Raw genomic sequence first — 25,935 nt, forward strand, 5'->3', positions numbered from 1 at the left:
GGCAGACAGGTGTGTGAAGCCAAGCAGCTCAGGGCAACACGGACACACAAACACCATGTTACCCCAGCCTAGAGGAGGAGGAGCCCCTTCAAGGTGTTTGTAAGCGCCGCAGGCGGACAGGGAGTGAGAAATGCGGGCGTACAACGTGAAGGCACCAAGCTGCTGTGTTTGTTTTCACTGTCAACAACAACAACAAGAGTCCTGCTACAGCTCCGCTCACGGCTGGTGTCGGTTCATTTAACGGCGCTGCACGGAAGAAATCACTGGGACTATGTGAGCATCATGCTCGCGGTGAGATGCCTGCTGTTCGCTACAGTGTACGCACGGTACGCCGAGACAGGTAAGAGGTTCCCACGCTTCAAACACAGAGCCAAATACTCGCGATGTAATAAATAAGTAGGGACATCAAGAAGCTCACGGCCAGTTGTTGATTCTGGTAAGTAAAACTTATAAATGACCTTTTCGCCCCACCTGTGTGCGTGTCCTCTGCAGCTCTGAGAGAATGGGGGAGTCCGGAGGGAAGGCTGCCGCCCGCGGAGGAGGTCGTTCAGCCCAAGCGACTCCTGCAGCAGATCCACACTGAGGAAGAGCTCCTGCACAGCCGACTGGACACCCGGGTCAAGAACCACCCAGCCGGTGAGCAGGTGAGCTTTGCCTGCTTTTGTTACCGCCTTTTTTGTTGTTGTTTTTACACCTGTTGTCCAAACCATCAGAACTGAACACGTCATTTATCGTCATTAGATTTCCATAAATATTAGTTTCTACATTTTCCCCACATTGAGATCAGATTAAGACAAGAAAGACATCAAGAGTAGACCTTGTAGACCCCCCCCCAACCAAGATGTTTTCTAACACTGCCTTTAGTCAAACATCCAGCAGGAATAGTTTCATCAATGATGCAGAAAATCTTAAAAATGTAGAGTAGAAAGCGTGTCTGTTAACTGCTCTTAGCAGACTGAAATTAAAATTTTCACATTTTTAGTTATAGTTTTGCTGATGTGGGTCATCTTCATGATATGTAACCAGGCTGTATTAATTTCAGATTAGTTTACTGTGCATAAAGCTGGACACTGACAGTGTAAACCAACCTTTGCTATTTGCTACAGAGAAAAGATGGAAACTGTGTAATAAATCTGCTCTCTGTCAAGCTTGTTTTTCCCTCTATGCCTTCTCTCCTGAAGTCATCTGTCTGTCACATTTACACCATTCTTTAACACCCCCACCCCCCACACACACACCAGGGCATTAAAAAGGCAGATAAAACACATCCCACCCCCTCAACTTCAGCCTTTTGCTCCTTTCGGCCTCATCAGATGATATTTCACACCTCTACCTGTCCTCTTTTGTTGCCTTTGCTGTAAACGCTGTCAGTCAGCGGCTGTCAGGTCAGTGGATATGACATGGGTTTGACCTTGATGTGCCCCTTGTGGTCAGCGTGTTGTCTCGTGATCTCTTTCTGCTGATACCAGAGGTGCCCTTAGACTTGAATTTAGATATGAGATGCAATCAGCAGGCTTACTTTACACTGTGCTAGCTGCCGATCGCTGCACAGTGATTGTTTTTTGTGATTATGCATCGTAAGGATTTAAAGTGGGCCTATTATTCCTGTATCCAGCTTCATATTTTCAGTCTTGGGCTCTACCAAAGTAGCTTTGCATGATTCTCAGTTCAAAATAATCTTTATTTAACTTATACCAGGCAGCTGTGCATCCCTTTAGTTCATCTGTCTGAATCGTGCAGGTGTAGCTCCACACTTTGAGCTGGTTGCCCTTCTCAAATAGAAGGTTTGAACACCAGGTGGACGGGGCTGCTATGTTTAGACCCGTGTGAAGTCTGACCTTTAGTCTCTTACCTGTACACACATTGACGTGAGTATTTGAAGTATATACACAGCATAAAAAAACCAAAAACAAGGAAAAGCTTTGCAGACTCCCCTTAATGTTGCTGTAAAACTGTCCCCAGCTTTAAATTTGTAATTACGAACTGGAAAAAAGATTTTAGTCTGGGATTTCTCCCAGTTTAGAAAAACGTTAATGCTGGCGTTCAGATCAAGTGGCCGGTTTAAAACTTACAATAGGGCGGTTTTCAATTGTGGGTACAAAATGTAGCTACAATTGCTGTATGTTATTTCCTCTGCTTCCCTGTCTGCTATTGTGCTGCCAATAAAAGCCAAAAATAAGTCTTAAAAGTGCTGATCGCACTTGTGACCTGATGCTCTGAGTTTGACTTTGGACAATGTGGGCCTTCCTAATGAAAAACTCTTATTTGATCTGTGAGTCATAGCTATGAAATCCAGTGCTCATATCCAGTGAAAGTATGAGAATATTTTTAATGAGTAAAGCTCCACTTTAAGTAACAGTACACACAGTCATTCTCAGTTCTAAGGTTTTGCGTATGAGGACATAATAAAACCAGTTTAGAAACACTAAGCCAAAATGGAGAAGCAGTGTGTGGAAAGACCAGGTGCACCCCAGGATTCAGTTGCTGTAGAATCACCTTTAGATGCAATAACTTAACTGACCTAACTTTACAATGGTAGGTCAGTCCATTGAAGTTCAGGCATTCATTTATGCACGGCTTTCCTAAGGTCATGCTTGAGGTCTGGATCTCTGTAACACCTTCAGTGTTGATCTCTTTCACCATTCTATTGTAGATTTGTTGCTGTGCTTGGGGTCATTGTCATTTGATGCAATTTCAGTCAAGTTTTAGCTGCCAGACCGATGGCCTTATATTTGACTCCAGAATATTTTGGTATACGGAGGAGTTCACGGTCGACTCATTGCCTCATGTCCAAGCTCAAATCATCACCCCTCCACCACTGTGCTTGTGGTATGTGGTATTAGTGTTGATATGCTGTGTTTGGTTTTTGTGCATTACGGCCAAACGTCTCCACTCTAGTCTAATGTTATGTTTTTTGTTTTGTTTTTCTCAGTTCATCTGAGGTTGTAGTTACTGAATTTTTAGACCTGCTAAGTTATTTTAGTTTTGTTTTTTTTTGTTATTCCCTTGTACGTAAAACCTTTTTAGTGTGACTGTATAGTCTGGTGCAAGTACTGAGTTTTAAAAAACTGTGGGTCCATTTGTATCTGTGGACAACAATGTAACGTGTGAAACTAAACTGTAGTGTGGCCTGAATTATGATCAAAATTTAAATAAGAAAAATATAATAGTGAGAGTGCTAATGGAGCATTTGTATTGCTGCTCACAAGCCCCGTTGTGGTCTTTTATTGTATGGTATATGGACCCAGTGGAGGTTTAGATTGATACTAAGTGGTTTGCTGAGAGTGCAGGGTATTACTAATGAGACCTGCCTTGCTGCTGGCCAGTGAGCACTGACGGGAGCTACTACAGAACTCTCTTTTAATATGGATTGGGCTCACCTTGGAGCAAGGTTAGACGGAGACAGTGAGCCCTCAGCACAGAATTTTATCCAAACGCCGCTGGGTGGATAAGATGTCTCCTCTGGGAAAACATTCGTAAAAAAGGATATTCGTATTGTAATTTTGCTGCTTATATTTCCTCTGCCACCTATAGCTTCTGCTGCATATCCGCTCTACTTATAAGGATAATCTTTTTATTGTAAGCAAGTTTTAGTCTCTATCCAGGGTCTATAAGGTATCATCTTTCGTTTGAAATGTAAAACCCTCCGAGGTGAATTTGTGAAACAGCAAAAAGTGTCTGCGTTAGATTTTGACCATATTTTTAAAGTTAAAAAGAAGAAAAATGCCCATACTGCACACTAAATTTGACATCAGCACACGTTACTAAAAGATCAGCAAATGTAGAGGTCAGCTAATTAGTTGGTCGGATCAGATCCAATATTCATCCAATTCTCCTAATTGGGTAGAATAATGTGCACATGTGCTACACTGGCTCAGATGCTGCCACCGCTCTGCGGTGTTGAGAACGTTCCCTCATCCAAAGGAGTACATTTGTGACTCGAGAGGCTCTCCTGAACGAGCAGAATTATGTTTATGAGAGCAATTAGATCTTTAAGATCTTAGCAACATTGCATTTGGGTTTGTTCTGTTTTGGTTACAGGGCAGCACAAATTGTGTACAGAGTATTATGTATGTATGTTGAGAGTGATGAAATTAAGATCAAATGTTTGCAGTGTTCCAGACTGTTTCTCTTTAAGGCACCATAAATGAGAAATGATTTTAAATTCAGTTATTAACTGCAGCCGTCATTTTCTTTACAGTATTTACGTCTTCTTTGGTGTTCACTCCTTCCTCCTTCCCCTTCCCTCACTCTCTTTTAGCCCATCCATTTGGCCCAGAGCAGCTTCTTGGTAAAAGCCTTTGGTACAGCCTTCATACTCGACCTGGAGCTCAACCAGTAAGTCACCGCACACCTGCAAAGCTTACCTCAGGTCCATTAAACATCACTTTAAGTGGTTCACTGCAATTACTGACATAACTATGTTCAGACTCACACATCATATTACACGAAGTGGGTGCTGGCTAAACATTGATAAATAACAGATGGTGTAGCCATATTCAGACCTAGTCAAGCAATACACTGAAGTAAAGTGTCCTAATATTGTAGTGAGGTTTAAGTCACAACAAGTCACATCACACCTCTTTTAATACTTATTAATACTTATTGTGACACTGATTTTATTTATTTCTATGAAAGGACCAGTAAGCAAAAATCGAAACCCTTGTAAAAGAATTACTTCAGTACTAGGTCCTTTTTTTTTAAGCATTTCTAAGCACTTTTTGTTGTTTTTGCTCCTAATATTTCTCAATCTGTACACTCCAGCAATCTGCTGTCTACAGACTATGTCGAGCGTCACTTTGAGGAAGATGGCCAGCTGTCACAGAATATGGTAGGTTTACAGAAACAGTTTTAACACCGTGGCAAATGTGTTCATAATTAATAATAATCGTAGTTACACCTGCCCTGAAATTTAAAAAAAAAAAAAACAGTCCAAGGAGTTGGAGGTTGGGTTTTTTGATGGCTCCAAATTGGTACTAGGTGTGAATGTGAGCATGACTCTTTTCTGTCTTTGTGTCGGCCATGTGACTGACTGCCTAGTGTCAGCTGGGATTGACTTCAACCTCCTGCAACCTAGCAAACTAACATCCTGCTGACAATGGCTTTGACAGTAAACGCTCTCACATCAAACAATTGAGGCTGAAAATGATTTTTGTGGCTGTTTGTAGAAACATTATGGTTCTCCATCCCAGTTTTGAGTATTCCACCTGAATTAAACCAAGCAGAATCAGTAATTGAGTGACACAACGTTATTTTTTTTTTGTCCAGTCCAGAAATGCCTAAAAAGCATGTGTTTGAACGTCTAGAAATAAGTGTAAATGACTGCAAAATATGTGCTAGCCCAGATGTGTTGTTCCATAACAACTCTTCAGCTTATCAGGTCCACACGTTATCCTGGACCTGTGGAAAGGTGTCCAAAAACACCTTTCTGGCTACAGCTGCATGAGCCCTGATGGTTAGATTGTTGACATGGCCCTCTCTGTCATGAATTATAAATTTGAGCAAAATGGCCTTTAATAAATCCAAGACGGGCAGACAGCTTGACTCTCGACAGCCTCTGCGAGACAGTGTCTCTCTGTCTGTATCCTCTCTGCCAAAGAACCACCTGACCAATTGGTAGACGGTTGCCATGGAAACCAGCAGACAGCAGCAGTACCAGTGTGGGCCTACTTTGTGTCATGAGGGGAATTCAAATCATGTGCATTTCCAGAAAGGATTAAATCAGATTTTACAGCCACCTTCTGCCATGACCTTTGGATAATCCGGGCACAGACATTACATTTGAAGATTATTTCAACGGGTTAAAATCAAAGAAATAAAAAGGCCAAATAATTAAATAGTGCAGGAAGGAGGCATAAAGATTTATCAATGGTCTCAATATGAAACACTATTCACTAATCAAAATGAAGTAAGATCATTAAATTAACCACACAGCCAGACCAATGTCTCTCTTAGTTTGATGTCATTTATCACTTTTTAAATGACTCAGTATTCCATAAATAAATTTATGTCATACTCTAAGTGTTTTGGGGTTTTTTTAAAGATTCAATTTATAATTTTGATTTTGACTTTATTAAAAATAATAATATTAATAATTGAGTTTTGGTAATGTTGCTGACCCCAAAGATACAAAGTCTGACAGACCTTACATGTTTACACTTTTTTTTTTTCCTACCAACTATGTTAAAATTACAATTCTTATAATAATAATCCAATTTGAGCACGGAATGAGAGAAATGGAGTTGAATAATTACTGCACTAATTTGATTAATAGTGGCCCGGTAATAGATCCCTGGGGAACACCGTAAAATAATCACATTAGAATTTAATCTAGAAATACACTTAGATTAAAAACAGGTTTAATGCCATTTATTGTTATTGAAAAGCCCATAAAAGAGTTATGAATATGGTAAAAAATGTATTCGTTTTTTGTTTTGTTTTGTTTTTTCTTATTTTGTCCAGCGGCTCCACCATTTTTTTTTTGGTACCCTTTATAAATTATAATACATAAGGCGGGATTATTATTATTAGTAGTAGTAGTAGTCGTCTGGTCTGTAGTCAATAAATGTTATGAAATGTTAAAAAAAACATCTAAAATGTTAATTTAATTAGTACTTTTGTCAGATTAATTTAGTCACTAGATTTCTATGTCTTAACTGCTTCATTTTTTTGCCTCCAAGCAGCACTAAGAACGTTCATGCAGGCCCCTCCCCTTTCCATCTGCTCTATACTGATTTATTTAGTTTTACAGGGAAGCCAGTAAATTGCCTGTCTTTGTGTGTCACCTTTTTCTCATTGGCCCCTGTGGATCCTGGTTATTCTGCTGAGCTGGTGACTGTCTCATTCAGATGTAATCTCAGTGACACACAGCTAACAGAGAAATTAAATTATGAATAACGATGGTTGGAATTGACATGAGCTGCGTTTTTGAGTTCTAACATTGCCAGCAGATTTTTTTTTTTTTTTTTTTTTAATAAAACTTATTATCAACCATTACTAAAGGGTTTTTTTCCTTGTGCTGGGTTAGTGTGTTCACCTGAAAACAAATGGGTTGTCAATGGGAAATTTCATTTAACTTCACTCTGATATGTGCTGTTTTACTCTAATTGTCGTAATAAAATGGTGATATAATTGCCAGACTGATTAATGCACAACGGGCTACGACAGACTATCAGCTAGCAACACTGCATGTGAAATGAACCCTGAAGACTGATGAATTAGCTTCTCTGAAACACAGGGAGAAATGGGGAGTCTTTTAGATTGATTTGCATTCCTTCTTCTTAAGTCGGTTAATGTTTCTCCTAATACTGTAAAATTGTCTCTTCTTGCCAGCACCAGATGCTTAACGTATCTGGAGGAAATTGTTTTTCCTCATGATTTTAAATACTCTAAAACGTAATGCTTTTGTTCTTTCCAGTCCTCTTTTTCACTTTACATTAGTACCTATTATTTCATACCCCGCCACCCACCCACTGCTCTCAGACTCTGAACAATGCTGAGTCCAGACATCAAGCACTCCAGCTTTTCTAATTCTGTTACAGCTGATTATGTCAAGTTCAGTACGGTTGTTTCTGCAGGACATGACTGTCTCAATTTGTGAGTGCAAGCAGTTTTGTTTTTTTTCTTTTCCTTTTTCATTCATACAATTTCTCGGTTTTAACGTCATAGTTCACTTGTCGCTGTCCTTCCAGCACTAATAAAATTTCAGTGTGGTTTAAATGGAAGAGTGAGTGGACATCACGTGAAGTGCAACTCTGAAAAGCATCCTCAGTCCCTGACAGTCAGTGTGTGCCTGCTGTGTCAGGCAATTTGATTTCCTCCATTTAGTCTCGTAATCCTACCTTTTATTTATTTATTAACTTGCTAAGTGCTGTGAGTTGCTTCACTATTCGGTATGAATGATGAATGTTCTTTTAGTCCTCGACAGACTAGAACTGATGCCGCATGTAAATAAGCTTCATAAAAATACTGGGACTTACTCTAATGTCTGGAAGGAAGCACTGTTTAATTTATTGTTGTTAGCTTTGAGCTGATCTCTGAAATTATATATCAGTGTAAAAGTTTAATGTTGATTTTCACAGCCTTAATTTTGGATATAAATCTATATAGCAAGCTGCTGTTCCTTATTAGCTTATTATTGCCAGTGAAGTCGGCATTTCTCATGTTTCCTTTTAGCACTACCATGATGTTTACATGTGAGTGAAACGCCCAAGTTGCGCTTAGTACATGCCCATGCTACAGCATTATTTGGCCTCTTCGTGCTGTTGGCTGTCGAATGAAAATGATTGACTGACTGATTTTTTATGGTGTTGTAAATAGGGGAGGAGTTAGGCCGTAATTTTTCCCAGCAGGCCACATGAGAAACTGTGGCTGTTGTGAAATCCCTCTCTAATAACCTGGATTCACTTTCGCTCAATATTAAAATTAATTATTTGCCTTTTTTAAGCTTATTGGTGCAGTCCCAGTCTTTCATGGGGCGGTTGTAGTGATCTGCATGAGAAACTGTGACTGTTGTGGAGGGCTGAACTCAATCTGAATAAGAGTCCCAGCAATGTAGAATCACCAGCTGACCATACCCTATTAAATGCATGTATTTGGACTGTGGGAGGATCATTTCATGCAGTATAATAAAATGGCAAACCTTGTGGACCCACCCTAGACATGTTCTTTCCTTTAAATTTTATTTATATATAGTGTTTCTATGGTTTCGTGAAGACAACGCCGAGATAGTTTAGTTACGTTGATGCAGAACTTTTCTAAGCTAATGTCTTTTCTGAAGCCTTGAATAAATCTGGTCAGAACACTATGAGATTACAACTTTTTACATGGAGACCTCATCTTAGTTTAATCACACGTAACTGTTGGCCTTTAAGAGTTAGCAGTTTCCATTCCTTCTTTGGTTTAATTGAATCAGAATAAAATGCCAGACAGCATTCTGCTCCAAGAGAGCGAGCCTCATATAAAGCTCATGTGTGGCGAGGGATAAAAGAGACACGTGTGACTGACTTTGGACTGAATGATGATTTTGTAGCTGACAGACAACCAGACTGATCATTAATTTGTCATCAACAGTAGCCCGACTGTGTGTGCAGATGTACCTGTGAAGATTTAATCCACCTTCGAGAAGATCAGTTGAAATGACCTTGCAGTGAAAGTAATACTCGGTGTCAGTTAAAATACATTACACATGCCCTTTGTCTTTGAAAAGTAACAAGGATGTCATGTGTCTGAGAGATAACTTAGACATGACAGGATCTCTCTGTGAGCTTTCAGCTTTGAGCTGGAGCTCAGATAAAGGTCGGCCAAGCATGAAGAACAGCAGCTCCAAGTTGCCCCTTTTTCTTTTTGATCTGTCGGCCGTGCTGGATGACAACAGGATCGGGTAGCAGACATGACTTATTGGGGTTCATTACAAACACCTGAAACTGACTCTCTCGCAGTCACATGCATGCATACGCGCGCACACACGCACACCTGAGTTCCAGGTATTTGCAAACAAAACACCTAACTTTAATTTCCATTGTCTCTGTTAAAGCATGCATGATTATTATTTGTGAAATTCTTTGTTCCTTCAACTTTTTTGAGCTCGCACATTTAAAACCATGCTCGTGTCACTTGACTGACAGTAGCCAGTCTCCTCTCAGATTGTCGTAATCTGATCGTTCCTGTACTGCGAGACGCAGATTACAAACACTACGTCCAAAACATGATCGTTCAGTTGGATCCTTTTAGGCGATTATGAATAATCAGGTGGAGTTACCTGGCAGTGAGGTGTACAGGTTGCTCCTTCCAGTGGTTCTGCCAACTTGGCTATGGATTGAGACAGTCACTCATTATCAGAGCTAATTTTATCCTTTATTAGAGGGGCATACAAGCAGTTCATCAGCCTTTAGAACCTTTTTTATTTTGTAGCTCTTGTAGATTCTGTCTGTAGTTTTGGGGGGAATTTTTCCAGATGAATCAACAAAATTAAGTGGTGTCAGCTGACTGATAGATGGTGTGTAATGTATAGGTCTATCAGGCAGACTGTCTGGAGAAACACTTTAAAGTTGCATGTTTGAATATGTAGGATCCAGTGACTGAAAATCAGATATCTCTGCTTCTGTTGTGTTAATATAACCTTTTTTTCCATCTCTCTTGCAAGCTCCAAATTTGAAGTCTCTAATTTTATGAACATGCATTAAGAAATTAGAGACATTATTATCTTCAGTTTATTAAATCATTGCATTCTTTACAATGGGGTAAAAAGGTTCTTGTGATTTTTAGGGTCAATTCAAAATAGCTTTTTTATAATTATTTTTAGCAGAAAAAAAATGTATACACATGATTTAAAATGACAAGTTCATTAATTCTCTTTCCAGAGTTGCATTTCAAAGCAGCTCCATGAAGTGACCGCTTTTCTCCTCATTAAAATACCCTCTGCTGCATACCCTGCTACTGTCCCTTCCTTTAAACTTTCTTCTCATTGTATGCCGCTTGCAAACAGAACGGTTGGTGGGGCTGCTCTGCTCACAACCACAGCACATGTCCAGGACATCTGCAATCACTGACATTTATACGGAGCCAAAAAGGGAAAAAATACTTTTCATAGTTGTCTCAAACAACTAGCATAACGGCTAGCTTAGCACAAAGTCAACTTAAAACTTAAACCATCAGTACTAAAAGCATGTTTTCACGGTGTAACCTTTATTAAGACTTGTGCCTGATGTACTGAACAATATTAACTTCCATATTCATGGCAGCTGTGGCTCAGGTGGTGCAGCGGGTTGTTTGACAATCGGAAGGTCAGCCAATTGATCCCCAGCTCCTCCGGTCTATGTGTTAAACTATCCTTGAGCAGGATACTGAACCCCGAGTTGCCCCTGATGCATCCATCAGAGAGTGTGCATGTGAATTTGAGCTAAACTGCTTAAGCATTTATTTAAACACTGTATGAATATATGTGTGCTTAGTGTGAATAAGACTTGTAGTAGGAAGTGCTTTGAGTCCATTTACCATTAGCAAAGTGCTAAGTCATGATACTCCTGAACGGAAGGAGTTCATCATTTGGTGATCGACAAGATTCATTTGTTCTGGATAGGATCGCTTGTAAGTCTTAAGTCTTCTTGGTGGATTTTAATTCTCATTACGGTAATTTGTACATTACAGCCACAAAATGACAGAAAAGCATATCACTTTCTTTCTGTATTTTACACATTACAGTAACCTGTGAAATGTAATGGATCAAGAGGCATGTGAACTAATACATCATTGACGTTGTGTCTGTCTAATATGCCCATGTCAGGTGTCTGTGTGAGTGATGGGTACAGTTTGAGATCCTGTGTACTTCCCAGCTGATGGACTTGAGCAGTTCCTTATAAAACACCTGTTCATTTTCAACTTAAATGGGTTCAACCTTGACTTTAATGAATTTTGTGCTTCAGATAGCTGTAGTTGACGCTATCTTCCAGTGAATTAGGAAATTCTGATGCATACCCACTCACACTCTGTTATGCACACTTCCTTTCCCTTGCTGAAACTCTACTCAGCTGTAGCAGCTGCAGCAGGTGTAGGTTTCCCCAGACACCAAATCATACAGTAGTCACTGATCTCCTTCAGACAACCCTCCTGGTTGATCATAGGCCTCACGCTGACAGAAAATACCTACCTATGTATATATGGGCCAACAGATCAGTGGCATCGAGGGCTTCGCAGACGGTGTTGGCTTCATTTTCTGAAATTTGACATGTACATGTTACTGGATGATGACAGTATCAGTGTCTCACTATTACCTCTTGTTTGGTTTCAGGGAGGGGAGCACTGCTTCTACCACGGGCGAATACGAGGAGTGCCGGGGTCCTGGGCTGCTTTGTCAACCTGCCACGGCCTGCAGTGAGTCCAACGCTGTGGGGCTACATTTCAGATTAAGTCACTACAACAAATGAGAACCCAAGCAATGATTTTAATTGTTTAAAATCAAACCGAACTGCACACACACCAGTATACTGTGCAAAAGTCTTGAGCCACATTTCTTTATATTTGCTTCGAATGAGCCAGACTTTCTATGCCAAATTATGCACGAAACGCCCTGAAAATCAGTGGAAACTAATCTTATTGAGTGATAAATGCAAATTAAAAAAGTGTGAAGCCACGTTAATGACAACGTGTACAACCACTGGAGGTGTGAGCAGGAAAAACGGAACAATTGACGGAAAAAGAGTGGACTTTATACCAGTTTTTAAATTGTGTTGATAGGTCACGTAAAACCAGAGTTATGATATAAATATATGCAATGTTTGGTTTTCTTCCTGAATACGATCGTTGTTCATATTTACTGCAGGAAGAAACGGTAAAAACGGCGTTTTATAAGGAAAACGCTCGAAAGCCTGTGAGCAAAGACAAAACCAAAAAACCCCCACCCTTTCCTATTGGTCGAAAAATGTACCATGTCGACCAATCAAAAAATGGTATGGCAACATGGCATTTATTGTTTAGGAAGGGGGAAATTGTAGGAATGACGGCGTGTTTTGAGATGTGAGAGATTTGCGCAAATCTTGTGTAGTTAGTGTGTAGTGTAGTCAATAGTTTTGTGTGTGTCAGAACAATGAGGCGACTGCTGAATTGGAGTTTGAGTTATTTTTACCTTCAGTAGTGTTAACATACTACACAGGTCATGAACAAGATTTTTTTTTTTTAAATTTTCATTGTAAGTGGGCTAAAGCAGTTAATTAAAAGTAGTCTAACATAAATGTAAATGCTGTAATTTGATTATTTTAATAAACCATGTAACTTGGATGGATTCGATGCTGGCGTGACCACAGTGCACACGTCTGCTGTTGCTCACAGTGGTCCAAGTGTCTGCTCAGGGAGTTTGTGTGTTTGCTCAGACACATGAAAAATTAGAGGGAACATTGTTCTACAGCCATCTATAAAACACGGTAGAGGCTCTGCTGGGGTTTTGGAGGCTTCATCATTTCTGCTTTCATAATTTTAACTAATTATGAAAGCAGAAAAGTGTGATTGGATTTTTATCCACAATGCAATACCACAAATAAAAACATAGATCTACAGTAGAACATTAGCAGTTATGGATTTGCTTCCCCAGAGCCTGGAGCTCAACATTATTGAACCAAGATTAAAGACTGAAGGGTCATTTATGTTTAAAATAAAATAAATAAGTCTCACCTTCCTCCGATCCACCTTTCTATTTGTTTTCTGATAAATAGAAACACATTTTAGAAAAGAAGTGGTGAAGCAATTATCATACATGATCGTTTTGTTTTATTTAGGGGGATGTTTTCTGACGGGAACTTCTCTTACGGGATCGAACCTCTTGGCACTGGAGCGGTAAGTAACTTCCGGCGACGCCATGAAAAGATGTGAAAAGACAATGCGTTCATATTTTTTCTTTCACTTTTATTTATATATTTATTTAAGCAGGCCACATGTAATAGACTCTCTTTCAGTAGAGGACTTTGAATCATGTTTGGGAGCTGCTTTGTCAGGTCTCACTTTCTCACAGTATCTCCGCTCTCCATAACTTACCGTCAGTGTTACTCTATCTCTGAGTTTCTGAGTGGAAAGTGTTGAATATACACACAATCCACCACCACGGAAACATTTCCAGTGTCTGAAAAGAAGCAGATTATCTGCTGGAGGCAGGTGAGCGAAGGAAAAGTTGACAAAAAGAAAGTTTGGCCCTTTACAAATATTCAGATTTTGATCTTAAAAGAGTTGCATTTAAAATAAATGGAGATTCAACAGAGTGACTGATGTGAGTGGGATAAAAGTGTTTAGAGAGGAAGAGGCTGAGCCTTTTTTTTTAATTTTTTTCCATTAAGGCTCAGTGATCGCAGTACAGCTCAATTACATAGACTGGAGAGATGAATCAATAGCCTCTCAGCTCATCTTCAAACTCCCTCACTCTCTCTCTTCCTCTCTCCTCAGCTCTCTCTCAAATGGGTCATTTTCATAAAGTATTTATCCCCAGCTCAAGTGTACCACTGTGTCCAGTGGAGTTGCTGCCATTATGACAGCCCTGTGATTGATTAAATATGCATCAGCACTTTCTACTTTTTTTTTTTTTTCCCACACAGAAGCTTTAAGTTCACAATGAGAAGTCCATTCATGTTTCCTATGATTTAAGCATATGTTTTTCTAAACTATATTTAATACTTCAGCAGCATTAAGATCCATTAACTGAATGCTTTCTGCAGTTTCACGTCTGTCGATCAAATCCCAGTACAGGTTTTCAAGGCTTAGATTTCCACTTATTCCAAATCTCTACCGGCTGCTGGTTCACTTTGAATTTTTTTTTTTTGCTTTTTTTTTTTAAACATTAAAAATTATGACACATAAATCCCAAGATGAGTGACATATACACATAAGCACAGGTCCTCTGAGTACCTGATTGAAGCTCAATTCCTCCCTGGTCATAAAAGAACATGTTTACTTCTGTGCAGCATCCCATAAACATCTGGGAACTGAGGAGAGCAGTTGCTGGAGTTTTGGAAGAGTAATGAGATCAAATATTTGCCTGACATGGGATTCTAGCTGCTCAGCAGTCTGGGCTGCAGTTAGGCCTTCTACTGAAAAGACATGCTGTTTTAATGGATGCAGTATGTGATTTAGTATTGTCTTGCTGAAATATGCAAGACATTCACTGAAACAGACGCCATTTGGATGGGAGCATATGTTGCTCTAAACCCTATATATACCTTTTTAGGTGTACAAGCTGCCAAATCCATAGGCACTAATGCACTCCTATAGCATCAGGGATGCAGGCTTTTGAACTGAGGACTAATAACAACTAAAGAGGTCCCGCTCCTCTTTAGTCCTGAGGACTGTGTTAATATGCATTTGTGCATTTGTGGATGGCACAATGAACTGTGCTCACAATTATTTCTGGAAGAGTTCCTGAGCCCATGCAGTGATTTCTTTAACTGACTCATATCTGTTTTTAATGCAGTGCTGGTTGAGGGTATGAAGATCACAGGCATCCAGGACTAATTGTGGGGTGGGAAACTTCCCCACAGATTTCTCCAGATTTTTAGAATCATTTAATGATTTAGCATCATTTACTTTTGCACCTTTTGTTTCTACGTCTCCTCTTTTTTTGAGACCAGTTGGCTCTGCAAAGAAGATTCAGGCAGTTTTTCAGCCCTCGATAATATTTTTTTTTTCTTTTAAAATAAGGATTTTGCTGATTAGTGAAAAAAGTAAACTAGACAAAACAAGAAAAAGACTGGCTGCTTGTGTGTGGTTCTTTGTTCTTTGTTGGCTTCCCTTGCTGCATTTCAGCTACAGAAAAAAATTGACATTCATTAAATTGTTTCCATCTTCCTCTCCCTCTGTGTTCTTTCCTGTCGCCCTCCAGGAGAACAATGACCACGTTGTGTTTCGAATGCCTAACACTGACCTTTTTCCACCTCCCTGTCCAGGTAAGTCCTCTCGTTTTTTTTCTCGTACAGTAATTTCCAAATGTCAGTATTCATATAAGCTCTCATTGGTTTAATGATAGAGAAATTCACTATGAGGAGCTGTTAGTGGTGGGGAAAAAGATACATTTAAAAATCTGGATCTTATTTTGATGAAACCCTGACGAGACGCAGTTTGTTACTAAACCTCAAAGGCTGGTGCTATTCCTTGTTTGGAGACGACACTTTTGTCCTTGACAGTTATCTAATGCAGTCAAATGTTCTGTAATGCAAGCCCCTGTTTGGTTCTGCTTCTTCACTCCCTTCACGTTCAGAGTCCTCAGGTTGTCCATCTGTCCTCCACGCCCTTCCTAAACGTCTCATTTGGCTGCGTTCCTTCTCCACCTCGCCCATTTGTCCCTTACTCTTCCTCTCTGGAGTCACCTCCCCGCTCATTCCTGTTCCTCTGTGCCTCTTCACCCCTAACTCTCTCCATTTGTGCTCATGCGCTCCCCTTTTTTCTGCTCTCCCTACCACGGGCTCTGATATTGATTTCTCCTGCAGATCACTGGACTAAAATACATGGTTGCATCCATCACTGGAATGATAACAGCCACTTTTCCCTCTCAGTGGTGTCTGCTTATGTGTTGCAGGATGCTCCATGAACAGCACAGAGGCTAAGATGCAGTCACGCAGGCAAAGCGAAGAGGATGGCGAGCTAACCGATGAAGTCAACTGGTCTACCGAAGAAAAGCCGATACTCACAGAAGGTCTTCGACGCTCAAGAAGACAAGTCAGTTTTCCTTCAAGCTCTGATTCTTCATCTGCACACACACCTCCAAACACACAGTTGGCCCGCTGGGATCATGTTGGCAGCAGCAATGCTGAGAGAGTCACCAACAGAGAATCATCAGTGAGGAGAAATTAATATTTTACAAATAAGTCAGATGATGATATGACTCATTTTTAATTCTGATTAAAAACAGTCCTAGGAAAAAAAAAGAGAGAGAAATTCTGAGGCAACACCTCTGGAATAAATTTGAACTCTGTTTTGACTTGTAGACTCGTACAAAGAAGTGAAGGTGTGAAGTTGAAGAGATGTCTGTCTGGGCGACAGCCTTTATGGTTCCTCATTAATTTTACCTTCACAGGGTGAATGTTTGGCTTTGCACAGATGTCTGTATGCATCCTTCAGGCTAACTCAGAGCAGACTTAAAAACAACTGTAATAAAATGATTTTTTGCCTGTAACTTTTCATCTTTCAACATTATCCAAAGTACTACAAATTAAAAAATGACCTTCAGTGGCAGCAAACCCCATTTTTACCTGTGATCAATGGGCTCTTTCATGAGTGCAAAGCTGGTTTCAGTTGAGATAAGTCAGTCTCGTGCTCTCTGGACTAATCACACTATAATAAAGTTAGAATCTAAATGTGATGACAGTTGTTTGCTCAACATGCTGTACTTAGGTCTGAGTATTTAAAAAAACAAAAAACAAAGAAAACCCACCTGAGCACATTTATTTTTCAGAGCCATTTTTTTTCTTTCTATCAAACATCTAAAGCAATCATGCTCACGCTGAAGTCGATCTTTTCAGGCACAAGTAACTAAAATCTGCTTATGAATGAATGATCTCCATGTTGTGTTGCCTTTTCAAGGACACACTCTAGAGTTTCATCAGTGTCAGCATGTGTGCACGCATGCAGTGTGAGTAATAGTTCCACCTGCTGGTTTTGTGATGTGTGTGTGTTGTGGTGTTCTGTCTGTTTATCTTGTATCAAGGTTAAAGTGACAGCACGCTCAAACGTCTGGCTCTGTGGATTTTATTTTGCCCTCTTCCAGGTGAGGCGAGGCCAACGCACCGTCCAGACTGAGACCAAGTACATCGAGCTGATGGTGGTCAACGATTATGAACTGGTATCTGTGAACCCGGCAGCTCCCACAAGTTCTCTTTTGCCTTGTTTGAGTAACAGGAGTGATAATAATTGATTGTGAGTCTTGCAGTAACATGGTCTTCTCTTTTTAGTTTGTGCAGTTACGCCGGTCGACCACGCAGACGAAGATTTTTTCTAAATCGGTGGTGAACATGGCAGATTTGGTGAGGAGTTTATTTTTATATTTTTAATAAGAATAGTTTTAAGCCCTGCAGCAGATAAAACCTTTGATGTTCAGTGCTTAAAGGACAGGCGTAGATGGTATAAATGTAACAAAAAATCTGTAAGTTTTTAAATGTTTTTGAGTTCTTGATGTTTTGATTGTTTTCTCTTTAAGCATGGCTTCCCTCATATTGAATCAGGGGCTCTCAAGCTTTCTTTATGGCTGCTGCCACATTTCAGAGGCTTTTCTGGCAGATGAAACATTTCTGAGTTGGACAGCTGCCGTTTTGTATTTGGGGAAAGTCCTACAAGCCATTTTACTGTGACTTTGTTTTTAAGCCATGTCCATTATTATTTCTTTTTCTCAAATGCAATAGGTTTTCTTTGGACATTGGCTGCTTTTTCACTCTTTTTTCATGTATCTGACCTTTTTGAGAGGAATGTTTAACACCCATAAATCATTCAAGCATAAAAAATGGCACCTTAATCAAGGGATGTGTCTACACACATGACAGCTTAGCAAAAAACCAAAGAGGTATCTTAAATGGTGTCTTTAGGCATGTTGTTACTAGCAGTCTGTTGCTAAAGCACATAATTTGTTATAATTTCTTTAGTTTAATCTATTAAAAGTGTCAAAAATATCAGTTTGACAGACATAAAATAGTATTTTTGCACCAACAAGGTGATTCTCAAAGAGCTGCCAACTGAAAAATGGGATTGGCATGGAAAAGTGGAGGACAAAAGAAGTAGCCACAGTATGTGGAAGTCATGTCTTTAAGAAATGGGATGAATTCAATCTTGTTAATTTGAACCAAAAATATGATCAGTATGTACGGAGGAGGTGGAGAGAGCTACAACAGTGAGTGTCTACAGCCATTTGTAGCTTTTTTTTTTTTTTTTTTTTTTTTTTACTCTGATTGACAGTGGCCTAAATTCTTAGCATAACAATGATCCCAAACATACTGTCAGTGCAGCAAAAGCATACCTGGATAGAAAAAGCAAACAAAGGAGCACCATCAGTCATGGACTGGCCTCCACAGAGTGGGCCTCAACATTATTTAAGCAATATGGGAATTTTTTTGACAGAATGGAACAAAAAGCAGCCAACATCCAAAGAGGAGCTTTTTTTTTTTGTCCTCAATGAGCCTGGTGATATATTTCTGAAGGCTACTTAAAGAAATCACAGGAAAGCTTGACTAGTAGAGTTCAGCCTGTGTTGAAGAGTTAAGATAATCATATTCACTCTCAAACTTTATTTTTACCTTTTATACTATTTTTGCATGTGTATTTGCACATGTTTCAATAAATGGCCCATTTATTTCCCATTTTCCTGTTAAAATATGAAGAAATGAGGGCTGAGCCAAGACTTTTGCAGAGTATTGCACATCAAACAGAAGTGAAAATGTTGCATGTTTAGATTTTAAGTAGGACAAATGGTGCTTATAGTGGAGGATGAATTATTTTGGAGATGTTTATTATGAACGGAGTAAAGCGATGAACCTTTACAGTCAGAAACCTCAGAGCACTCACTGTGAGCCTTTTGTATCATTTATATAAAAACCTTTTTCCTGCTGTGTGTGGAATGGAGCTGATTGCATATGATTATCCTCTAAAACAGCCAATTGAAGAGCAAAAAAAAAATCACTCCATGCTTTTGTCCTCAGCTTGTGAAACCCTTCACTGGCTGGGAACAGTGACGGTTTCTGTGGCAACCAGCTGTTGCCTTCCTTCTTCACCACTGAAGTAGATGGATACAACTGTCTCCATTATATGCAATATTGCACAATTTAAATCATTATTATTCATAAATATGAATTAATATAGCACATTTAAGCGTAACAGATTGTATCCAAAGATTTCAGATGGAATTATCTGGAGGGTTGATCTGGAGTTAACCAGCTCTGACAGGGATTTTTAGGTAGACGGCAAAAGGTTACATTGGAAACGTTGCCAGGATGAGTGAAAGATGGTTTACATGTTACGGTCTAGCTGAAGCATCTTTAACCAGCTGCACTGGGAATATTAGTGATTTGCATATTCCTCCAATATGTATGAATACTGAATGACCTCCTACCTAAACCATGACAAATTTAGCTTTGACAAAAGATTTTATATGGAAATTTAATTTACACAGCTTCATGAAGCTGTCATTAAAAGAATAGACAGAACCATCTAAGACGAGCTATTTTTCTTTGAGACTGAGCTGTTGTACTCTATTATAAAGAAGGAACTAGTCCACAGCCTTATCCCACAGCACCCTCTTCCTTTCAGAGGGGTCTACTGCAACTGTTCACAGAAATTGGGCACTTAAATGATTGATTACATACCAGGTGAGGATGCACAATCACGTGCTGATTATCTCTTTTAGATCTACAAGGAGCAGCTCAACACTCGCATCGTCCTGGTAGCCATGGAAACCTGGTCGTCTGAAAACAGGGTCGCTGTCGGCGATGACCCGTTGCTCACCCTGCGTGACTTCATGAAGTACAGGAAGGAGAGCATCAAGGAGCGCGTTGATGCTGTGCATCTCTTCTCGTGAGTCTTCCTTTTCTTGTCCTCATCCTCCTCCGGCTTGCTCTCCTTCTCTCCTAACAGTCTTGTCTTTGCCACAGTGGGAGGACGTTCATGAGCAGCCGCAGCGAGGCAGCCTACATTGGGGGCATCTGCTCGTTGACTCGGGGTGGGGGGATCAATGAGGTGACATTTGTGCTCTCTACTGTCTACTAAACTTCTAAATATTGATATTTGTGAGGATAATTATTAGCGTGTTTGATTGTGTGTTTCTTCAGTTTGGCAGTGTGGGTCCTATGGCCATCACATTGTCTCAGAGTCTTGGTCAGAACATCGGCATGCTAAGGAACAAAGAGCGAACAGCTGCTGGTAAAACTCAGTGTAGAGCTGAACTAAAGTCTTGCACAAGACTCACATTTGAGATTAGAATACTTTGGCATACAGAGGAGATCATGTTAGACTCAGTGACTGCAAGATAATCAGATCCTGTGGCTTTAAAACGAGCCCAAATCATCATCCCTCCACCACCATAAGAAATCTAATAAACAGCACTCATTTAATTTGCCCACTGAGCTTATTCTTATACATTTATCACTGAGCAAACGCATCATCTCACTGTTTCAGGTATAACAAGCACATCCTCAGTTTCAGCACAGGCTTGTTTTTCTTTTCTCCAGGTGACTGCAGGTGTCCAGATCCGTGGCTGGGCTGTATCATGGAGGATACAGGGTAACAATAAATTAAGCTTTCTGTACATTTAGTAAGAATTCTGAGCAAAAACAGATGTCTTTTGATTTTCAACAGATTTTTCAGTTAATTGATAAATTGCTAAATATTTTCTGTTTCTTGTGTTAATCAGCTACTACCTGCCAAGGAAGTTCTCTCGCTGTAGTATAGATGAGTATCTGCGTTTCCTCCAGCAGGGTGGAGGCAGCTGCCTCTTCAACAAGCCCACAAAGGTGAGAGATAGTCAGTTACTATCAGAGGCTCTTAAGGTCAAGATTAATCTCTTTTGTAGGGATAGAAATATAAGAAAAACTCTCATCTCTTGCTATAGACTGAATGGATTCACATTGTGCCTTTTAGAAATGTGTTTTTACCGTCTGTTTCCCACGTAGCTCCTAGACCCATCAGAGTGTGGCAATGGGTATGTAGAGCTTGGAGAGGAATGCGACTGTGGATCACTGGTGGTGAGCATAAACTAATTAATTCAACGATGGTTTAACTAGTTTTGTCTTTATACTGTGTTAGATTGTAAGTGTAGGTATTAGTTATGAGTTTGGGATGTGAGGACCTAAAAGAAAACACTCTTTCCCTGCAGGAGTGCACCCTGAGTGGAGCCAACTGCTGCAAAAAGTGCACTCTTACCCATAATGCCATGTGCAGCAATGGGCTCTGCTGCAGGGATTGTAAGGTAAGCTGTTTTAATGCATTAAACCATAATTCTTTCCATCCCCAAGATCCCTGTGCTGATACCTTATCTGAGAATATAAGGTTGCATTTCCGTCAGGCTGATTGGAAATGCTACGATGGTGCAAACTGATATAAAATCTTGGTAGAGGTGCAGCCAGTGTTGCTGGTTCATTAACAGAGGACTGTTATTTCCTCCATAACTGAGGCAAAATTAAATATTTAAATGGAGCTCGACTTCTGTGGGGAGGCTGACAGAGCTCACAGCTGTAGACCAGCTTTGGACTTGGAGGAGCTAACTAGATAGCACAGATTGACTGTGTGTCCATCTCATTTTCCGTGCACCATTCCTCCACATGTCTCACATTTGTGTTCTCCTCTGCTGCTGCAGTATGAGCTGAGAGGGGTGACGTGCCGCAGTGCTGTGAATGACTGTGACATTCCTGAGACCTGCACGGGAGACTCGAGCCAGGTGAAAAAGAGCACCCTGCAGAGAAATTCAGAGATCTAACACCCACAGTGACTCTAAAAAGGCAGATGATGTTATTTCTCTTCCAGTGTCCCCATAATGTCCACAAACTGGATGGCTACACGTGTGAAGATGGCCAAGTAAAGTTCAATTACAGTTATATTTAATAGCACATTCTTCCCCCCCTCTCTTATCTGCTCTGCATCTTTAATTCCTCTCTTTTTCCCTGCCAGGGTCGCTGTTATGGAGGTCGCTGCAAGACCAGAGATAGCCAGTGCAAGACTCTGTGGGGCTTCAGTAGGTTTGGATTTGATAATGAGCTTTATTTCTTGATTTATTTTTTTATTGCCCTTTAATAGCTATTCATGCTAACGCTTTTCTTTGGCCATAACCTCTGTGTTTTTACATCTTCTTAATAAGTTAATTGTAACACTCACTGTAATAAATGCGAGTTTGTTCTCTTTTCCCAGACTCAGCTGACAGATTTTGCTATGAAAAGCTGAACTCTGAGGGCACAGAGAGAGGAAACTGTGGTCCACACTCCAGTGGCCAGGGATGGGTGCCGTGCAATAAACAGTCAGTGAATATAACTTTCTGTGTATAACAACAGAACTGTGACCTATAATTAATTAGATTATCTGGAATATTTTTAAGCTTTTATTGTTCCATCTTCTCTCGGTTTCCTGCATCAGGGATGTTCTGTGTGGTTTGCTGCTTTGCACCAATCTGACAGACAGGCCGAGATTTGGCGAGCTGCAGGGAAAGGTCACCAGCCTGACCATCCACCATCAGAGCAGATACCTGGACTGCAGGTGAGGCAGCCTGATGAAATTCAAAACCTCGGCATGAAAAAATATCAGCTTCATCTATTTTGCACTCAGAAAATTAGCCTTTTGGAAAAGATTGCACATGAAAACATTATTATATTAGGTAAGCATGATTTGACATAACTGTCTGACCCACAGGGGTGGTCACGCAGTGCTGGATGATGGCTTGGATCTGGGCTATGTGGAAGATGGGACACCATGTGGGCCGAACATGATGTGTTTGGAGCGTCGCTGCCTCCCCGTTACCACCTTCAACCTCAGCACCTGCCCTGGATCCTCATCCTTGCGTATCTGCTCCCACCACGGGGTGAGTCCACAACCGCCATCTGTCCCACCTCGGAGCTTCCTTTGTTTCAAATTTGGACTTTAGAACGTCATCTCATTTATAAAGCTTTGACTATGTTCGTCCTCTGTGTCCTGCAGACGTGCAGTAACGAGGTGAAGTGTATCTGTGATCCAGACTACACCGGGAAGGACTGCAGTGTGTTTGACCCGATCCCAACCCCCACCTCGCCAGATGGCCCAGAGAAGTACAAAGGTAACCTCACAGAGCAGTTTAGTCCTTTCATCAGACAGACTCCGCACCGCCAGCTCCACTAAAGTAACAGAGCTCATTTGCTTTTTGATCATCTAATCATTTGCAGAAGTCGGTTTCGTATCTGAAGTCCGTATCTTAAGTTCATACCTTTCATGCTGTTTAAAATGATGTGCTTTTTATAATATTTAGTTGTTTAATAATTTATTGAAAAGATGCGACAATTAATTTAAAAATTTTTTTATAAATAATTAGTGCATTTGTTTTCTCTTCAACAACAAACTGCAGCTACAGTGAATCCAGCAGAGCTTAACAACATGTGGTTGCAAAAAAGGAGACAGAACAAAGAAAAAAAATTCAAAATAAAACTTGGAGGAGTAATAATAGACTTATTTAATTTTTAAAAAATAAACAAACAGAAAAATTAAGCTTTGGTTGGAGTTGTACTAGGATTTTCTAAAGTTTCATTTTTGATCTATGAACATGAACTAAAATGTTTTAAAACAGAAAATCAAATACATACACACCTACACCCTTACCCTTTCTGTAATTTATAACCTCTGTGCACTACCAGATTAATTTAAATTAAATCATCAAGATTTAATTGAAGTGCCGACTGTCAACTTTAGCAAACTATTGGATTTACTGTTTGGAAATTGGAGCCATTTTTATGCAGCACCTCATTTTCAAGAGGAGGAAAAAAATGTGTAATTGTCCAAATAGTTAAGGACCTGACTGTATGTGGTGCAGAACATGAAGCCTATTTTATTTTCCATATGTACATAATGCGTATATTAACTACCCAAAAAGTGACTTATTGGTTCTCAGCACGCCTATATGCCTCTTCCTTCGCTCCCACAGGTCCCAGTGGTACCAATATCATCATAGGCTCGGTTGCTGGGGCTATTCTGCTGGCGGCGATAATCCTGGGGGGAACTGGTTGGGGATTTAAGTAAGAGCTCTGGCATGCCTCCGTCTGTGTGTGCCTGCCGTGTTCCTTCTGTCAGCTAACGTAGATGCCTGCCTGCAGCTCGCTGCTGAACGCTTCTCTGCTTGCAGCCTGATCCATACTCACCACAAGAGAGCATGTGGGTTTCTTCTTAAAGCGGGTGGATGTGCAGTAGATGGTTCACCATCTGTGGGTATGTCGAGGGATTTGGCACGAATGAAAGCATTTCAGTAGCTTGCTGTTTTGTTTTGTTTTGCTTTGTTTACATAAAATCTTCCCTGAAACTTGCATCATGGCATGAGATGATGATGATTAGAATTTGACTCCTATTTGAAGAAGAGTAACAAAATTAGGGTTGGGCTTGTTGGCTGAGCTTTTTGAGGACAGGAACTTGTTGAGGGCATGTTTTTCTACTTAATACAGTTAATTCAAGAAAAAACCCCAGTTTATTAATCAACAGTTAGTTGCTATTCTCTCGGGTAAATTTGTCCAAGATAGTGAAACTGCTGTAAGCTCCCATGTCAGACTGACCTCAGCAATTCAATGGGTGTGTTTGGGTATGCTCAGACCTCTGCAGCCCTCTCCTCCTCTCTGCATGGCACCAACAGCTCACTTTAGTGATGTTAGGAGTGCTTTGCTGCATTGGTGAGGCGCTCTTTGAAGTTTTCTCTGGCATACTGGTGCACATATTAGAATCCCTTATTAGAAAGCACGTCTCTCCATAGTTCAGTGTGCACAGCTGGATTTGACTCCCAATTGTCTTTCTTCTGCCTGCTTTATCCGCTTTGTCTTGTCTCATGCTAGCTTTGCCGTGGCACGCCTGCAGTATGCAGAGGAACGGATGCGCTCGTCATAATCTTTTGCCTTCATCTCATAACTATAGCTTGTATCTACCCGGACAGATCCTGCACCGGCAGGCAGTAGAGTTTACTTTGTTGATAGCAAAAGATGAAGATGTGAGATTTGAAGTAAATGCCAGTTTTTCTGCACTGCGTGGTTTGTTTTTTTATCACACTGCTCCTTGAACACCAAAGTTGATAATATTGCTGTCCCTGTTTATCTTTTTCCTGCATCACTTCCAGAAATATCCGGAAAGGAAGGTACGATCCCACCTTTCAGAGCTGATCCCAAAGCTGGGACATCATTAAACCACTGATGATTATATCACTGTATTGCCATCTGTTTTGTAAGAATCATCTGACCTTTTTCTAAGGACTCTCACTTGTATCTGTTACCTGCTTCTTTATTCTTATTTTTCCTCATTTATGATCCTTTTTTTTATTAATGTGTATTTGTATAGAAACAATGGCATAAAGCAATGCCACATACTACAGTCTTTATATAGCCTGTGCATATTGCAGTACCCATTCATAAAATATACAAACTCCTATTCACTGTGTTATCCTAGTTTGCTTCATTTTTATTTGTGCTGCGTGCCGCTTCAGAGTTGGTTGCCATTCCTAGCATATAGCTTCTGTGTTGATTTGTATCATTTCATTAATAAAAGGTTCACTTTTTATTAATGAAGTTTTTTTAAAAAAAAATATTTTGATCTTCTGTCTGCTTTAGTGATTAGTAAACAGAAAATTAATTGGCAGCTGTTTTTAAATTAGTCATTAAAGCAGTTTTTCGAGCAAAGATAAACCTTTGCTGATTGCTTCTCCTCAGTTTTTGCCTCTGTGTCATTTACATTGTAGAAAACTGAAAGGCTCGTCTTTGGCTTTTCAGTTTGGGACTCAATCTT

General features: G+C 40.1%; 1 protein-coding gene across 3 annotated transcripts in view; it reads left to right on the top strand.

Annotated features, from left to right (window-relative positions):
* Window positions 1-25,935, top strand: part of adam11 (ADAM metallopeptidase domain 11) — a 27,394-nt gene continuing 1,459 nt past the window's right edge. The window contains exons 1-26 of one of the 3 annotated variants that reach the window (XM_085416495.1): window positions 1-340; window positions 493-644; window positions 4,262-4,338; window positions 4,765-4,831; window positions 11,789-11,871; window positions 13,269-13,326; window positions 15,356-15,419; window positions 16,049-16,188; window positions 17,237-17,311; window positions 17,421-17,492; window positions 19,859-20,025; window positions 20,103-20,187; window positions 20,280-20,370; window positions 20,679-20,730; window positions 20,861-20,960; window positions 21,120-21,191; window positions 21,323-21,415; window positions 21,803-21,883; window positions 21,970-22,020; window positions 22,114-22,177; window positions 22,351-22,456; window positions 22,573-22,692; window positions 22,846-23,014; window positions 23,131-23,245; window positions 24,104-24,194; window positions 25,274-25,291. In XM_085416495.1, the coding sequence (XP_085272621.1) occupies window positions 283-340; window positions 493-644; window positions 4,262-4,338; window positions 4,765-4,831; window positions 11,789-11,871; window positions 13,269-13,326; window positions 15,356-15,419; window positions 16,049-16,188; window positions 17,237-17,311; window positions 17,421-17,492; window positions 19,859-20,025; window positions 20,103-20,187; window positions 20,280-20,370; window positions 20,679-20,730; window positions 20,861-20,960; window positions 21,120-21,191; window positions 21,323-21,415; window positions 21,803-21,883; window positions 21,970-22,020; window positions 22,114-22,177; window positions 22,351-22,456; window positions 22,573-22,692; window positions 22,846-23,014; window positions 23,131-23,245; window positions 24,104-24,194; window positions 25,274-25,291 (2,321 nt within the window). In that variant the 5' untranslated portion in view covers window positions 1-282. Of the gene's footprint in view, window positions 341-492; window positions 645-4,261; window positions 4,339-4,764; window positions 4,832-11,788; window positions 11,872-13,268; window positions 13,327-15,355; window positions 15,420-16,048; window positions 16,189-17,236; window positions 17,312-17,420; window positions 17,493-19,858; window positions 20,026-20,102; window positions 20,188-20,279; window positions 20,371-20,678; window positions 20,731-20,860; window positions 20,961-21,119; window positions 21,192-21,322; window positions 21,416-21,802; window positions 21,884-21,969; window positions 22,021-22,113; window positions 22,178-22,350; window positions 22,457-22,572; window positions 22,693-22,845; window positions 23,015-23,130; window positions 23,246-24,103; window positions 24,195-25,273; window positions 25,920-25,935 lie in introns of those variants that run through there. The other 2 variants (XM_085416494.1, XM_085416496.1) reach the window with 2 other exon arrangements.

Source organism: Rhamphochromis longiceps, linkage group LG8, assembly GCF_057381845.1.
Source record: "Rhamphochromis longiceps isolate RC_006_pf linkage group LG8, R_longiceps_female_GT1.1, whole genome shotgun sequence".
Classification (NCBI taxonomy): Eukaryota; Metazoa; Chordata; class Actinopteri; order Cichliformes; family Cichlidae; genus Rhamphochromis; species Rhamphochromis longiceps.